Source organism: Pygocentrus nattereri, chromosome 26, assembly GCF_015220715.1.
Source record: "Pygocentrus nattereri isolate fPygNat1 chromosome 26, fPygNat1.pri, whole genome shotgun sequence".
In the NCBI taxonomy this organism is placed as follows: domain Eukaryota; kingdom Metazoa; phylum Chordata; class Actinopteri; order Characiformes; family Serrasalmidae; genus Pygocentrus; species Pygocentrus nattereri.
Window position 1 is genome coordinate 13146571 of NC_051236.1, and position 16761 is coordinate 13163331.

The 16761-nt window shown below is 38.4% G+C and overlaps 1 protein-coding gene across 2 annotated transcripts in view; it reads left to right on the forward strand.

Moving 5' to 3' along the window:
- si:ch211-286o17.1 (hematopoietic progenitor cell antigen CD34) overlaps positions 1–3777 on the forward strand; it is a 32470-nt gene extending 28693 nt beyond the window's left edge. For both annotated transcript variants that reach the window (XM_017697824.1, XM_017697825.1), the window contains exon 8: positions 234–3777. In XM_017697824.1, the coding sequence (XP_017553313.1) occupies positions 234–410 (177 nt within the window). In that variant the 3' untranslated portion in view covers positions 411–3777. The remainder of the gene's footprint in view (positions 1–233) is intronic.
- Positions 3778–16761: the final 12984 nt, after the last annotated feature.

The following is a 16761-nucleotide window of genomic DNA, read 5'->3' on the forward strand; positions in this document are numbered from 1 at the left end:
GGTGCTTATTAAATACAATTTTATTATTATTATTATTATTATTATTATTATAAAATCACTGTAAGGCAAGGCCTCCTGTAGCTTGCTGCCTTATAAAAAAACACATTTTTATCTGTACTAGCAGATAAAATAGCAGATAATTACAGTTTTGTTTGATTGTCATCAAACATCAGTGACTCTTCACTATTGAAGTAATGTCTCATTTCTAATCAGTGTTTCTTCTGTCTATCCAGGCTGAAGAGTCATTCCAGGTGGATGAACAGAACCAGGGGAACACTCTACTATCTGTAGCCCCACTCCCACCTCAAGAACCCCTAGACAAGCCCACCAGTAACGGAGAGTCTCCAGAGTTACCACCTACCAACGGCCACTCCGCTACCCAGACACCAGTGGCTGATACCCAGATGTAAAATCTGGGTCCATCAGCCTAGAATCTGATACTGAATGTGAAGAATTGTGGTTATCAGTCACCTCAACTTCAACTAAATGATGATTGTGAAGAAGATACGAGTAAAGAAGATCCCAGTGATCATGATGGCAATACAGAGAGTGTAAACTAAACAGTGGAAGATAACAATGATAACGAAGACTCAACATATACTGTGAAGACATGACAATGGTTACACCAGCCTTTGCTTGAGCCAAAGAAGAATGGCTCAGCTTGAAAAACTGCCAATGTTAGCACAGCTGAAATGTTTTAAAACTCAGATCTACTGGGTAAATGTCCAACTTCATAATATTCCCACTTTTTAAAAAAAGACATTTCTCATTACTGCATTTGTACCTTGATTAGCCCTCCTGAACTGAATGCCAATGCTATTATTCTGTCAATACTCATATCATGTAGGTAATGCTAGCAAATGGGTCGGTGCCGGACGGTCAGCCAGGCTGTCACATTTATTGATAAAGAAAGCAGCCCTACAGTTGTTCTATCATGCAGGTCAAACTAATCAAATTGTATTTTGGACTATGAGTATACTACTCATACTACTAACTAGTATGAGTTATAAAAACATATTTTGAAAAGCATGTTGAAGGAATTAGTTGTAGACTTTAGGATTTAAGTAAAGTTTGAACATAGAATGGAATTATGGAAAGACCAACCAACACTTTCACAAATAGTCCTCTTCTTTTAGCTCCACTGGCATCACACTGTAATGAAGAAATGGAACAACAGCATTTTTGGAAGACGTCCAGGCACTTAAGTTTTCAGCTCCTCACTATGAGCTTTTGCCAACTGGCATATGTGAGATATAGAGGAGAAAGGGATCAGCCAACTCACTGTTAATTTTGATGCTAACAACCCATTTGCATATGCTGGATCTTTCTCTTATCTGTTAGCATTAGAGGGATATTTATAGTTGTAGAAGCTTAAGCTTACATAAGCTGAATTTCAGACTGTAATTTTATAGTGTTTTTACTTGCTTTAAGAGTGCTCTGCTTCCAGACTAAAGGAGTGCTTTGTGTTAAACCAAACAGGGCTATTGTGAAAGGTAAACAGCAAACGATTGAGCTAGGTAATTATCGTCTTTTTTACATAATCTATTTTTGTATTTACGTCTTTATATTGCTTATGTGTAATTGTTTTGGATGTTGCATTGTTCATAATCTAAACCTCAGTCATGTGTTAAGCAATTGGAGGTTTTACAACAGGATTCTTGTGATACTGTATGTGTGCATTCTTCTATCATTAGTATATCAGCTCTGTATAAAGCAGGCCTGTAGAACCCCATTCACGAGGTGTTTTATTATTTCAGTCTGTATCATGGGATCAGGATTCTGGGTAAGAGCTATGAGTCAAAGCTGAGATGTGAAGATGTCAGAAGGTTAGCAGTTCTCAGTGAGAAAGATCAGTGAATAGGTCAACTGTCAGTTTGCTTCAAGAGGCCCTTGTTGATGGAGCTCTGAACTAGTAATTTGGTGTGTCATAGCAACTGAGCTATCCATGTTTTGTAGCTACTTTTGCAAAGTTCACAACAAATCCTATTCAACCTAATGGGAAATGGTAGCACATAACTTGTATATTAAGGGTATGTAATTCATTTCAAATTATCGTTATTTTATACAATTTAGACATTTTTTAAATATTATTTCTCATCATTTTAATGGTACCAATCTACTGTTTTTCTTGAAACTGAGAAAAAAAAGCACGGTGGCCAATTCATCACTGTTGTTTCCAATCTGTTTTGTTGTTTTTTTAGGTGCATTCTTGAAAAATGTTCTTTTTTTTTTAAAGACAACAGATATACACTGTTAATGGTTCCACAAAAGGTTCTTTACATGATGCCATGGAAGAGTCATTTACGGTTCCTGAAACAACAATTTTTTAATTACATTTGTGAGAATGAACAAGCTTAATAAAAGGTTTAAAGAACTTTAAAAACATTCTTCATATTCACACATCTCATTTACAAAAGAGATTCTTTGGGAATTCAAAATGGTTCTTCCATGGCGTCAATCAAACAACCCTTTGTAGCACCTTTTATAGAGCGTGTATAGAACTGTGAACACTCAAACAGCATACGTGAACTCATCAGTGGTTTAAAACGTTCTCTGTTGTATTTCTTAAAAAACGGTTCTATACAGCATCAAACTGTTATAGAACTTTTTTGGTACTACACAGATCCTTTCTTGCTAAGAGTATACACTGTGAAAATGTTTAGTCAGGTAATTTTGTAACCAGCAGTTTAACTAGTTTTCAGTCAAATAAAGTCAAATCAGTACAAAAGCAACATTTTTCACTAGTCAAAATCACATGAACAGCAGGGGTGGTGCCACAACTTTAAAAGTGGTAGGGCAGAATTTATTGTTTCCAGAAAAAAGAAAATGCAGTTATGCCACTGACTAAAACTACCTTTATTGTCATGCTAAAAAGATGTCTTTAAAAACCTTATGAACAGCATCACTGTTTGTTTTGACCCTGCACTTCACTGAGTTCACACTCTGCTATCATCTCTAAAGACCATCAGGCCGTTTTTAAACTCAGTCCATTTTCTAAAGTCTGCACCAATTTTGCAGGGAGGCAAGTGCTCTGCTACTCTCACATTTGCCACCATAAAAATATAAACATATTGACGGTTATCGCCTATGTGTATTATGATCAGCTGGAGTAATAGACCTTACTTGACATCAGCCTCTTTTCTGATTGCTTCACCAACTTGAATGCAACCAATCATGTCACTGATGCTTGGATAAAAATATGCCCTGCAATTCATGTGCCAGAGTCACACGGGTCGTCGCCCCAATACTTTAAAAAGTGGTGAGTCAAATGCCTGCTCACCTTCCCCACAGGTCCCAGCAGCCCTGACTGTAAATGAATGGCTCCTACAGTAAAGACCAGCTGAGAAAAACTGGAAACATTATCAAACCATTTAACAACTATGTGTTGCATTTTCTGATATGATCTAAATGGGATCTTTGGGTTCTGTGAAGCTTGTCCAATCTGGCACATTTTTGGGCAGAGCGTGTATGGGCCATCTATACCACTGATGCCACTAACGTTATTTCCCAGACACGAAGACAGAAGAACTGATTAAGAGAATACAGCAGTGTCATTTAACTCAAAGTGAAAAAGTACTTGCATTTGCTTGGCTGAAGTGAAGCAATCTGAATAGGCCTCTTGAAGACGCTCTGCTCTGTAGACAGTCTAACTCCTTTGTGTACTATATTATGTGTCTGTATTGGGTTTGCTTTGCAGTGTTTTTTTTTAATGTTTTAATCATTTACATCAGAGCTTCCAATTCTTTCATTTATGGAATAAAACTAAAAACATTTTCATACTGTCTGAATTAAATGAGAGCATTTCGTAACTAATTTTAGTTCATATTTTGAGCAGCTCTCTCTCTCTCTCTCTCCTCTCTCTCTCTCTCTAACTTTCTCACAAACACAGTCACTCACACATACACACACACACACACACACATACAGTATCCTAGCTTGCTTTCCAGTCCATGTATAAGCCTGTACTAGTGTGAAAAAGCGATCAAGTCCCACAGATGAAACAGGCTTTACTCTGTTGTTGGGTTAAACAGAAGGGCAAACATGCTTTTGGCAGTCTCGGGAATCAGAGACAACACAGACGCTCCAAGAAAACTGTTGAAAGACTTCAGTTCACACTGAATTTCATCAAAACAGTGAATCATTTTCTTTCCCTTTTCCAATATTTTGCCACAAGATAATGAAAAAAAAATATGCAAAAATTATTTCTGTGCAATAAAATATAAACTATTCAGACAAAATGAAAAATATATGGAAGAACCAAAGGTACACTAGATGACTGATGATGCAGGGCTTGACAAGAGACATAAAACTTACTATACATAAGCCTAATTTGGGAGTAGGCATCAACCTTACATATTTTGTTTTTTTGCTAAATGTTTTTAAAATTGGAAGGTTTTTTTTTATTCAAGCAACCTTCAAATCTCTGCTACAAATGAAAACTTAGGTTCGAAATAGAATTTCACAATTCAGCCAAAAGCGACACAACTGCAACATTCTGTCAACATTTGCAGATTGAAACTTGCAAAAGGACATTCTACATCCATGTTATACTTTACCTTACATTAGGTTGTGCCCTGCTCTCCCACTGATTTTAAAGAGACAAAAAACTTGCTGCAAGTAAGCCTAATATATGATTTTAAATAGATCCATATGGATTTTGCACCCTGAAGCTGTGTTGGGCTCAGTCCTGCACAAAGCTACACTGAAGGGAATCAGAGTTGAATACACTGTGCTGCTGTATTTATCACATAGAAAGAAGAAGAAAGAATCACTGCAGCGAAATACCGTCTCATCAAAACATGAGATGAACTCAGATCATAGAAGGGCCTGCACCAGAAAAGATCCAGAAAAAAAGAGAAGAACAGTCAGCAGCCAATAGGTGTAGAGAAAAGCATAAACCATGGAATTTTTTGCATTCCAGTTGCCTGCCTATAAAAACAAGGACTGATACATTTACAATCAGTATCTCACTGTGGGCTGTGTGCTAAAAATACAAGCCAAATGCCAGAAATGTAGAAATGTAAATTTCAAAGTTAATTATATGGACATGGGAAAAAATTGTATTTTTAGCACACAGCCCACAGTGAGATACTGATTGTAAATGTATCAGTCCTTGTTTTTATAGGAAGGCAACTGGAAATTTTACTATTTCACATCATTTCTGATACCAGCCATTACACCATGAGGAAAATATTATCCTGAACAAACCTTTTTCAAAACACTGACAACTTTACTATTAGCTGCTTTATGAGTCATTTTCCAAGCAGTTCAGACAAATAAGACACCATGTAAAGACATAATTGTAGTCCTAATGATGCAGACAGAGAGGTTACTTCACTTAGGAAATTGTTATGTAATGGTTTCCCAGCCTGAGAATATTTGGGAAGACCAATGCAAGTTCTTCAGAAATGAAAAGGTGTTCATTTGCCTCATAGTCAGAAAAAAACACTATATTAAGGATTACAGCTTATCAAAACTTCACTATAAGTTTAAAGCATATAAAAACGTAAGAACCTAATCTTGAGATACAATTATTTCTACTTAAGAATCATTATACATGTGTACAAGAATTACATAAGCACCGTTATATCTAGAGATGAGTCATATGAGCCTTCTACACATAAGGCCTGATGAATGTAAGGGGAAAAATATGTAGTTAAAAGTAAGTGGGAACTATATAAAGATGTTTTAGTGGCTGCATGGTCCACAGGCTCACGTTATGTAATTGGATAGCACAAACTCTCCTAGTCAGGCCACTCTGTGCCATATCTTTATTCCTAGAGGCCTAACCAGAGGGCTGCCCAATGCTCAGCTCACACAGCGTCCATAACAACACCGGCCTGTTCCCATGCCCCCGGCAGCCATGTTCCTCAGGGAGAACACATTAGCTCCACACAACAGGAAACGCTTTCTGTGTCTCTCTTTCCGTCTTTATGTGTACTTTAAGAGGTCCAGAGGTTGACGCTTATTAACATGGACATAAAGTACATAGGATATACAAGCAATCCAGTCAAACTAGTAAGCAAGATGCAAATGGAATATGACAATGAGAAACCAGGGCAACAACCACCTTCAGGGCAACAAATACCAATGCAAGGCTGCCAATGAATTTCACATTAAATGTCACAAGAGATGCAGACATGGTCTGAAATGGTGTGAAAATTACAAAAATCCGTTGATAAAACAGGTGTGGTGTTCGGTGGTCTATATTAGATGGTTTTGGTTAAAATGGAAAGTAACAAAGGAATAAAATACATGAAAAGCCTCTAAAGTCTGAAATAATAACTAAAAAGTTAGAAGTGTGAGGTCAGATTTCACAGGATCATGTCATACGTCTTTATGCATTAATGTCACACATATTGCCTCAAAAGGAAAGCCCAGCTCAATGTTTAGGCCTCAAATGCAAAATCAACATTATACTGATGAACATATGATGACAACAGCAGATAAATCACTTATTTTTGAAGGAAGACAGGACTTTCACCATGTTCTGACTGAGTTCTCTTGGTACACTCTTTCAACACCCTCCAATCATCAGACTCATCAGCTGGGAGAAGGGGTCCAAAGCACAACCAACGTTACAATTTGTTCTTGCATGCAATTTGTACATTGAATGCAATTACACATATCCACCTGAGAGGTCTCCAAACCCCTAAATCTTACATAGTGCAGCTTTAACATCCTCCCCCCAGGCCGCTGATTAGCATCCCACAATGGCTTCATTTCTTTGGACCCAGACCTATTTCACATGTCAAAAAAGTTTAAGAATTCCAGACCTCCTGTTCCTATCTTCTCAAACCACATGACCTCACCACACGCCCACATGACAAACTGCAGGCTATATAAACCCTGTTTGAATGAATGCGATAGGAATGGCTCGATTCAAAACAGATACTTCCTCCTTCATTTTTACAACCTTACATCATATGTATACTCTACATGCTGCTCTCAACATGCCATCCACATTTACAACTTTATAACATGTTATGTTGGTCTCTCAAAGCAGCCACATCAATGAAGGAGTTTTGTAAGCACTGTTAAAGTTTCAAGACGTACTGTTCACTCCCCAGTCCATACAGTCCATATGTGCAAACTAAGATGAAAAAAATGCCAGTTTTTAATTCATTGTTTTTGTGATGTAATGGAAACCAAATTATTAGCATATATTTACCTATATTCAGCTTTTATCAGTTTGGCCCATTCATGATGAAGTTATAAGGAGTGTTGACAAACAATTAAGCTCACAATACAGAACAAAGGCCATTTATACATATCATGTGTACATTTATAAAAACAGGGCTTATATATGGCCTTTAAAGGGTCTATATTCAATATTTTTACTGTATTCTGTGCAAGTCCAGTTACAACATGTTTTTTTTTCTTTAAACAGGAAACGGTCATAATACATTTTTATATGACCATTTTTCCAGCCCCTCTTTATCTCTTAGAATTATAAATTACCTCTGTTCTGATTGGCTGCCCTGTTTTGTGCTCTCACTCAAAAAACAGTTCCAGGCGCAAACACTCTTTATAACATCAGTGTGTATAAGCAGAGCTGAGCTGCTGTAGGCTGAACAGCTGGAAATGTAGCAAAGCATGAGCCTTTATGACATCATAAAAACAATGTATTCAGGACAGGCTGTTTTTGTAGCTGAGTTTCCACATATGTACTGTATAAACTGGGGAGTGAACAGTATATTAAGACACTTTATCAACGGTTTACATACTACACCAAACACGCAAAGTAAAATTCAGTTTTCCATTATATGAGCCCATTAATTCTAATAGATAAAGAGAGATTGAGCATACAAATAATCATATAAAAATGAAAAAGAAGAAGCCTTTTGTCAGGATGTGGCCATTTTATGAAACATTATAAAATATGGAGGGAAAACTCAGAACATAAATCAATGATGGGAGTGACCATATTCTTTTTTGACAAACAGCGCCCCCTCGTGTGCACAAAAACACACTGCAGGAAAAGGATAGATGCGACATCATGCGAGAACAATGGCTAGATTTCTGCGCAATCTGCCCTGCTGAGCAGCAAATATATGCCATTAAATAATAACAATAATAATAATAATAAATATACAGCAAACTAATGTAGATTATGAATTCAGAAAGACTGAATTCATGAAATCTTAAAGATTGCCAGTCTTATAGGCACACAATCTTTCTTTCATTTATCTTTTTTTCTGTAGGCTAAACCGCAATCCTCTCCAGCAGTCAACAGCAGAAAGGGTCTTTACCACGCGACCCCAGCCAATGTTTGTAAACATGCGTCAGTAACACGTGATTCCGATGTGCCGGTCTGGCCAATCAGGCTCCGGGGGAGTGTTTTGTGGGTGGGGCTGGCGCGTTGCGCTGTGGAAAATCGATTGGGATCCTGTAATGATGCAAAGAGGCTCTGCTTAAAGAATGGAAGCAGCAGATGAGAGTGAGTCAGATACCAAAAAAGTGGCAGTGAGCGCATCGCGGGACACGAAACAGTGAAAGGGCTTCAGTTCATCTCATCCAAGTGAGTAGAATTCCTGCAGGTCCATTTCTTCGTTTATAAACCTGTTTAAAATGCTCCGTCACTGACCCATCACACAAAACTGTCTACCGCCACTTGAAAGCCTTTTAGACCGGAGGGGGAGGTTAGCGTGACCCGCCTGTTGAAGAAAACTAAGGTGGTTGGCTTTGTCTGTGGCGACTGAGCACTTTAAAACGGGATTGCGAAATGTTGTGAGAAACACTCCAGCAGGCCCAGGGCCCATGCTCGGATATATGACTGCGTCAGAGGGGGGATGGAGCCGTAGCGACTCGTGGGGAATTTCACCTGCGTAAGAGATTCCAAACACACACACACACACACACTGAGGAGAGAGCGACGGCGCAGTGAAGCGCTACGGTGGAAACGCGGCGGGAGCGCGTCGTTCAGCCCCTGGGAAGGATGCTGCGCATCGCAGCACTGCAGTTTTGTCTGAATTCATGAACCTTTGCTACGGTCATCTAAAAAAAATATGACGCAGTTTGGAAAACGAAGCTGAAGTTGGCAGCTTATTCGAATTTAACGCTCCACCTTAAACTGTGCAGCAGGTAACTGCGGCACCAATTAAGGTGGAACGGAAAAGTCGAACCCAACAACAGCTTTGAGTCTATTTTTTTCCGTTTTCTTTGAGGCGCCAGTAAGTAACTGCTGCACCATTTAAGGTGGAAGGAAATCCGTAACCTACTTCAACTTCATGTTTGGGGTTTTGTATCTTTCTCAGCTTTTTAGCTAGTGATGCTAGTAGATCTGCGCAGTGGCTCATTCACAACGATGCTGGCCGTTTATTCCGCTTTTGAAGCAGGATGTCGTATTTCTGTGCCTACAACTAACAGTCCTGATTTTGTTTTGGTTTATTGTGTTAAAGAGCCTGAGTTGGGCAGTGGCCCTGTGGCGCTGTCCAACACGTTGTAACGCTGGCGTGCTAGTACGCACTACCCTGGGTAGGTAAACAAAACTGCAGCGCACTGTTCCGTCTGCCCGCCAGAGGCCGCTGTTGTCCGCGTTCACGAACAAGCCTGCGTAATGTTTTTGCTGCTGAAGCCAGTCTATTATGCAATGCTGTGTTTGCGCCGGACACATCATTTAATTTTGTGATATAATTTTAGTGTCCACTAATCCCAGTGCATTGCTGGGAGAGGTAAACAGAATGGTGAAAGCTGTGCCGCTGGGGGAGGCCGGCTGGGACTGTTCTCCGGCCACATTAAAGTTAACACCAGTTATATTTATAGGCCTGGCACAAAAGCGTCATTTCAGAGAAGCAGGCACACTTTGTCACTGCTAAGTATCAGGCTCAGTCAAGCTAATTAGACTGAGTCAACCATGTTATGCTTGCACAATAACAAGCTACACTTCAGTGCAAGCTTGATTGTCAGTCACGAGCTTGTAGGATTTTATGACATCCTCTAATTTGAAACCCACTTTGGAGCCCTTGATAGCAAGGGCTTTAAAATCTAGGTACGAATGAGAATCCAAGATGCAGTCTCTCAGTGCTTGGGATATGTCGACACAACAAGGTTACGTTTTATGTCAGTTCGGGTTACATAATGTGGTTCTCTTGTTTACAGGTTGTTTACAGTCTGTGTTTGATCATGTATATTTTATATTTTGAGATTTTTTATATATATATATATATATATATATATACACATACACACACACATATATATATATATATATATATATATATATATATATATATAAATATATATATATATAGGGAGTATTGAATGTTCTAATAAATGTTGAAACCATGGGTCTCTCATTTACGCTCTTTCGTGGAAACCTTGGGTATAGTCAAAACTAGTCATCTGGCTGCATCATATAAAGCTAAAGAGGGCAGGGAGGATGAAGTCATGTATGCTTCGATGCTGAACTGTGGGCTTTTTTCGTAAATCAATTATGAATTGTAGGGGTTTTGATTTGTTTAGTTTATTTTCTTAGAGGTCTTAGCAGAAGACATTAAAATAGTTATTTTGGAGATATTCTACAGCCAAACTAATCTGTGTAAAATATGATTAGAGCTTTCTACAGTCATTTAGAACAAATTACTGAAATCACTTCAAACATGTCGCCAAATGTCAAGCAAGTACAAGTTACGCATTATTGAAGAGATGAGACGATAAGATACAAGATAATCCACTATATAAAGAAGGAAAAAAACAGACAAAATGGAACTCCTAACAACCATGCAAGACCTGGTAGACCACCAAAACAGTCACCATCAAACAAAGAAGCTGCTGGTCTTCTCAGAACTATGCACTGACCACCGCAGAGTCCAGACCTCAGCATCACTGAATGTGTCTAAATGGACGGCGAGAAGAAGAAAATGCAACCAACTTCATGCAAATCTCCCAAAAGGATGGAAGCCGTAATGAATGCAAAGGGAGCACAAAAAATATGATATTTAGTTGTTATGGCTTCTGTGTAATTTTCTGTTAAATAAATGAAATTGTTTTCTGTTAAATCTATGTTTTCTGCAAACTGAGTAGCAGCCTTTTTGACTGAAAATTAAAGTAATGAAGGGTGGTCTCTGACTTTTGCACAGGACTGTATATATAATGCTTTTGGAAACACCTTCTTAGGGAGCTTGCTACACAGTTTTCTTAGGGTCTGTCATTTAACTAGCTGCCAGTCATGTATAAAGCAAGAGCCCTAATCTATAAGAGGATTAACCATGTATTTGTGAGTGTCACCTGTGCTTCTTACACACACACCAGCTGACTAATCACAAGCGTCCTATGACATTTTAGCCCACGGATCTGTTTGGAGGGACAACAATAATCAGATGAACTAAGTGTAGAATAATTATACTGTAGGTTTGCCTTAAAACATCTGAACAAATATTACTATAATAGTTTACTTGGTGTCTTTAAATCTACTATTGGTGATGCAACAAAACTGTCGTATTTGTGTTGGGATGTAATGGAAGAAACAGACTCTTGCTTTGCTGTTACTAGAGTAGACTGCAGTTGTAGTGCAGAAGTGCTTTTGAATTGGTGCGATTTCCAGCAGTTCTGCATTACTGGCAAAGCCTAAACAAGGAGTCTGTTCCTTTAAGAGTTGGATGGGCATTACACAAGAGGTCCAGCACTGAGGCAGCAGAGCAAGAACTAAACTGATCCGAGAAAGTGTAAACAAATGCCCTCATTTGCAGCGCCAGCTCTCCATCTTTTCCTTTCCCTTTGCTTCCCTTTCCAACCACCCCATCTCACCACCCACAGCCTGACAAAGGCTTGTACGCACATACGCACACAACCTTTCTCCTCATGACCTGGTTTTTCCTCTCACGATGCTTCTAGAACAATCTCTGTGAGACAGCAGTGCCAGCGCATTAAAGCAGCTATTCAGTGTAAACAGAGAAAGGTCAGATTACATGGAAGCGGTTTATTAACGAGACCTTATGTCATATAAAGAAAGCGTCCACAGATAATTAATTACAATCATGCAGCGTTAAAAAGCTACAGTCATATTCAGTTATTGATAAGAATACCAACCAGGCTTAGGCTGATAAGAGGTGCTTAAGCTTCCTTTGTTTTAAGCCTTGTGATACATCAAGCAGTTAAAAGGATGTTATTGTGTAGAATGTATTTTTTACTTGATCTGTTTGGCGTGCATCAATCTCATTAATCCTTACTTGCAAACACTGAAGAGGCCTTCGCATGTTTAAAAGGATTACTGAAAAACAAGCTAATGCTAAGAAGAATCTTAACTTGAAAAGATTATGGTTTTAATTGATTTCTTACAACAAAGACTAGAGACGTCAAGCAGTAATTGTATTATAAGATGTATGGTTTTATGAGGCTTCAGTGATCCTCCATCGGCCATTTGATTCCTCGCTCTTACATGCTGTCATTTTTCTCTGCAGTGCTGTCTGCTGCGGGATGGATGTAACAACGTGAAGAGTTCCCACTGAACTGAGCTGCTTTAAGAAGCTGAATTCAGATGGTGCCATAGAGTGATTGGTAATCTAGCACCATTTGAAATCAGTGTTCTTCAAGCTGCATGGACTTCAGCCAAAACCCAGAAATTCCTCCTACTTGGCCTGGGGACGGGCACAGATTCATTTGTACGATTTCCTTGTTTGTTTATTTCACTGTAAGGAATGTTTTCTTTGTTTGTTTACTTGGTTCTTCTTGCATGGACAGCTAAAAATCTGTTGCTGTGTTTATAAAATTGAAAATAAAACAAATTAATTGCTATTCAAGGCCACATCAGGTTATTGTACGCAGCTGACATTTCAGAGTGACACACAAGAACTGTGCTTCTTCTTTGAAAGGTTTAAAAAAACAGATTTTTCTAGTAGTGCATGAACAGATGTGCTGTTTTCCAAAGCTAATTTGGTGTCATTATTCAACACATGCAAAAAGAAGTAAGCCATGTTAAATGTGAGCAGGCAGAACATCTATGAAAATAAATTCCCAGGAAACATTATGCATGAATGGATGTCTCATTGCTTGCATAAGCTTGATTCTGGATTCATCTGCTAGGGCTAATGTATTAACATTTATAAGCAGTTGAACTGTAAAAGCAGTTAGAATTGAGGGCAAAACAATTACCTTGAATTCTACAAAACTGTACCTAAAATTGAGCAGTGTTAATATATTTATAAGAAAACACAGTATATGCAATATATGTTTCACTTTGTTACACTCGGCTGTCTTGAAAATGATTCATTTGTATTATGCCAATAATACTAGTATTATTGTATATTATACTAGTATAATATTTATTTATTTATTTATTTTTAAATGCAAAGACTGACAGATTATGATAATGGAAACAAACACAGTTTAAATGCATATTTCCTCTCACTGTTGTTGATTGCATATCTCTCTATGATTTGATCGGGAAATCTCTCCAGTAGCAGGCCTTTTTTTCTTACGTCATGACTAGGCACAGTCCTACTCAATAGTTGTTATCTTCTGGTATCACTAGGTGGCGGTATTTGACCATTCTTAGACAGTGGACTCATTTCAAAGGTAGCCATAGCAACTGGCACGCCTATAACAAATTCAGCCTTACACACACAGTCCTACTTCACTTTAGTATTAGTATTAGGGTTAGGGTTAATGTTAGGATAATGGTTACTTTTCCAAAGGGCATCAATGCTCATTTAGGTCCAAAATTATCTGGACTTGAAAATCAGTTTTGCTGTGCATGTTTCTAATTTCTGTCTGCTTCCCAATTATTTTAGGCCAAACATGAAGAGGGTGGTGTCCTCTCAGTCTTCCTGTTCTACATCAGTTTGCCCCAAAACAACGCTTGCAGCACATCACCACCTTCTGCTGTTTAGCATTCAGGAAAGGAAACAAATGCCGATGTTGCTGAAAGCCCTGTTTCAGCTGAGCTTTTGCATGTCCTTTAGTAGACAAGGTGATGTGACCGATGATGAACAGGGCTAACTGGAATTGAAGTGTACCATCTCTTCTGGTTTCCCAGAGCTGCCTGGATATAGACCAAAGCAGTTTCTGCTGGTGGAGTTGGGTAGCCAAACACTCAAACATCAACTCAATGCAATATAACAATTCGATACAACATTATTGCTACTACTACTAACACATGAAGGATAGTCATACGTTATACACATAAATGCCTATTTTTATGCAGAGACTGACCAGTTATAGGCTAAAAATTCATAGGCGTTCACAGGTTAACCAATCACAGACTATAACCAAACGTGGGCTAATCAATCAACAGCTTAACCAATGGCTGATGAATCATAGGCTAACTAATCACAGACTACAACCAGTCACAAGCTAACTAATGATAGGCTAAGAAATTACAGACTATAGCCAGTCTTAGGCTAACTGATCACAGGCTATAGCCAATCACAGGCTAATAAATGACAGACTATAACCTAATCTTAGACTAACTAATCACAAGCTATAACCAATCATAGGATAACCAGTCACAAGTGAACAAATTACAGACCACAACCAATCACAGGCTAACCAGTCACACGCTAACTAATCATAGATTAAGTAATCATAGGCTGACCAATCATAGGCCAGTCATAGGCTAGTCAATCTAGGATGTTAAATGCGGGATGTTTTTTGTTCTGTTTACCATTGTTTTACTGGGGTTTTTTTGTAAAAAAAAAATTAACATTCCAGAAGGTCAGTTCTTTGAGTCACAACACAACTGCCAAGATATTAATTTGCAACTCTTTGCTTCTGCCAGTGAGCTCATAACTTAATATCCCCAGATGTTGTGAGCTGCCAGCTCCTTCTGATCCTGGCCAACAAGTGTGAGAGCATAAATACTCTTACATGTGTTACCTTCTGTCACATGACTGCAATAGCCCTGGCAGTCACATCCATAATATCAGCAATACCCATCCATTCACCCGGCACCTGTTTCATGTGTGCAAAAATAAAGTTTATCATCAGATCTGAATATATGACAACATGTTGCATTCTGGAACCAACATCTAGAAGTGTTATTTCTTTTTCTTTCCTTTGACCAACCATAAAAATGTAATATTGTTCTTAGATAATGAAGTGAAAGCAAATTTGGGCCAGATGTCATTCTGCCAAATATTTTCCGCAAGGTTCAAATGTATTTGTTACAAGGATACAGTGCAACATATTCAGTCTTTTCTCATATTAAAAGGACTGACTCACTGACTTAAGTGGTGTCCAAGGGTCAATGCTCAAAGCCAATATTTGATGGACTATTTACTGCTGGCAAATGACAGTACTGACCTAAATGAGTTCAAGATTAATCACCTCTCATGTATCTTTATTGTCATACATCCACTTGAGTATCAACAAGACTTTTATTCAGTGACGTGTTTACACAGAAAAGCAGACATAATGCTTCCAAACAAGCTTAAGTGTCTCAGCCCAAATACACTGTACAAGAGCTCTCATTCACCCAGAAGCTTATGCTAAAAGTTCTAAAGCCATAAGATACAACCCAGAATGATTAAAAGTCATTTCGCAAACTGAAAGTACTGGTAAAAAAAGAGTGTTTAAATGCATGGATTACAAAGTTTAAGATTGATCACACTCTGTCAAACACAACAAACAACAGTACTGTTGTCATATGTTTGTTGAATTTGGCTTGTATTATTGGACCTCACATGGGAAGACGATTTGTCAAGTGGCTCAGTGAATAACACTATGGTTACAGAAATAAGCTGCTATTGCTTTGCATAAGGCAGCTGGTCCTTGTCAGGCAACAGAGAGTGAACGGCAAAACAAGTTTTAGCACCTTTCAGCTAGATGGAAGCTTTCCACTTTCTGATCTTATAACCATATTCAACTTTTATAAGCTAGCTCACAGAATGGCACTAAATCTATGCTTGCTCTATTTATTTCTTATAGGGACTTTCTACTCAGCACACACTGAGGAAAATCTCAGTGAGCAAACCAAAGATTTGGCACCAATATAGGCCGTACCAGTGATCAAGCAGTATACCCCCAGGTAGTGTAATAAAAATATACATCAAAGGAACAAATGAGAAAAAAAAAATTCTAATTGACACAATTTCCCACTCACTGAAAATGCAGTTGATCAGTCAAGACATCTGAAGTTTCCTTCTGTGGTTTTGTCCTGGAGATGCCAATGGAAGCCCCACCTTGCTTACTAGACTTGCTTACGTGTTTTTGGACACTGTATCACTTATGGTTATCTAGAAAAATTGACATCATGTAGATAGTAACAATAGTAGCATTCATGCTAAAGCCTGACTTTTGCCTGTACTTTTCTTCTAGATAGATAACAGCATGTCATATAGTTTCAGAAACTACACAAACAGTGCTTTTTAAGCATTAAACTGCTAGTTCATTAGCCTCACAGCTGCAGTGCTAAAATAAAGAAGCAAAATTTCAATGCCAACATGCCCTGGCTGACTGACTATATTTGGGGTAAAACCTTCCTTTAAGCAGGGAAGTTGGCAAGAGTCTGCTGAGTTAGTATGATGAGTTAGTAATACTAGGCGCAGGCCTCTGCTTAGAAGATTGAAAAACTGGACTGCAGGTCAAACAGAGTTCATTGTGGCTTCTGTTTCCTTTTATCCATTCGCATTTCCTTTTTTTCCCCTTTGATGTTGCCTCTAGATGACAGTGAGATCTGTGAGTGCAGTGACACCCGCAAGGACAAGAACATAGTGGAACTACACATGTACAGTGTATAAAAATAGCAAAGAAGAAAACAATAGATCTTTTAACACTCCTGAAAATAACAAGGCAAGACCACAAGCGAATTATACACCTCCATGA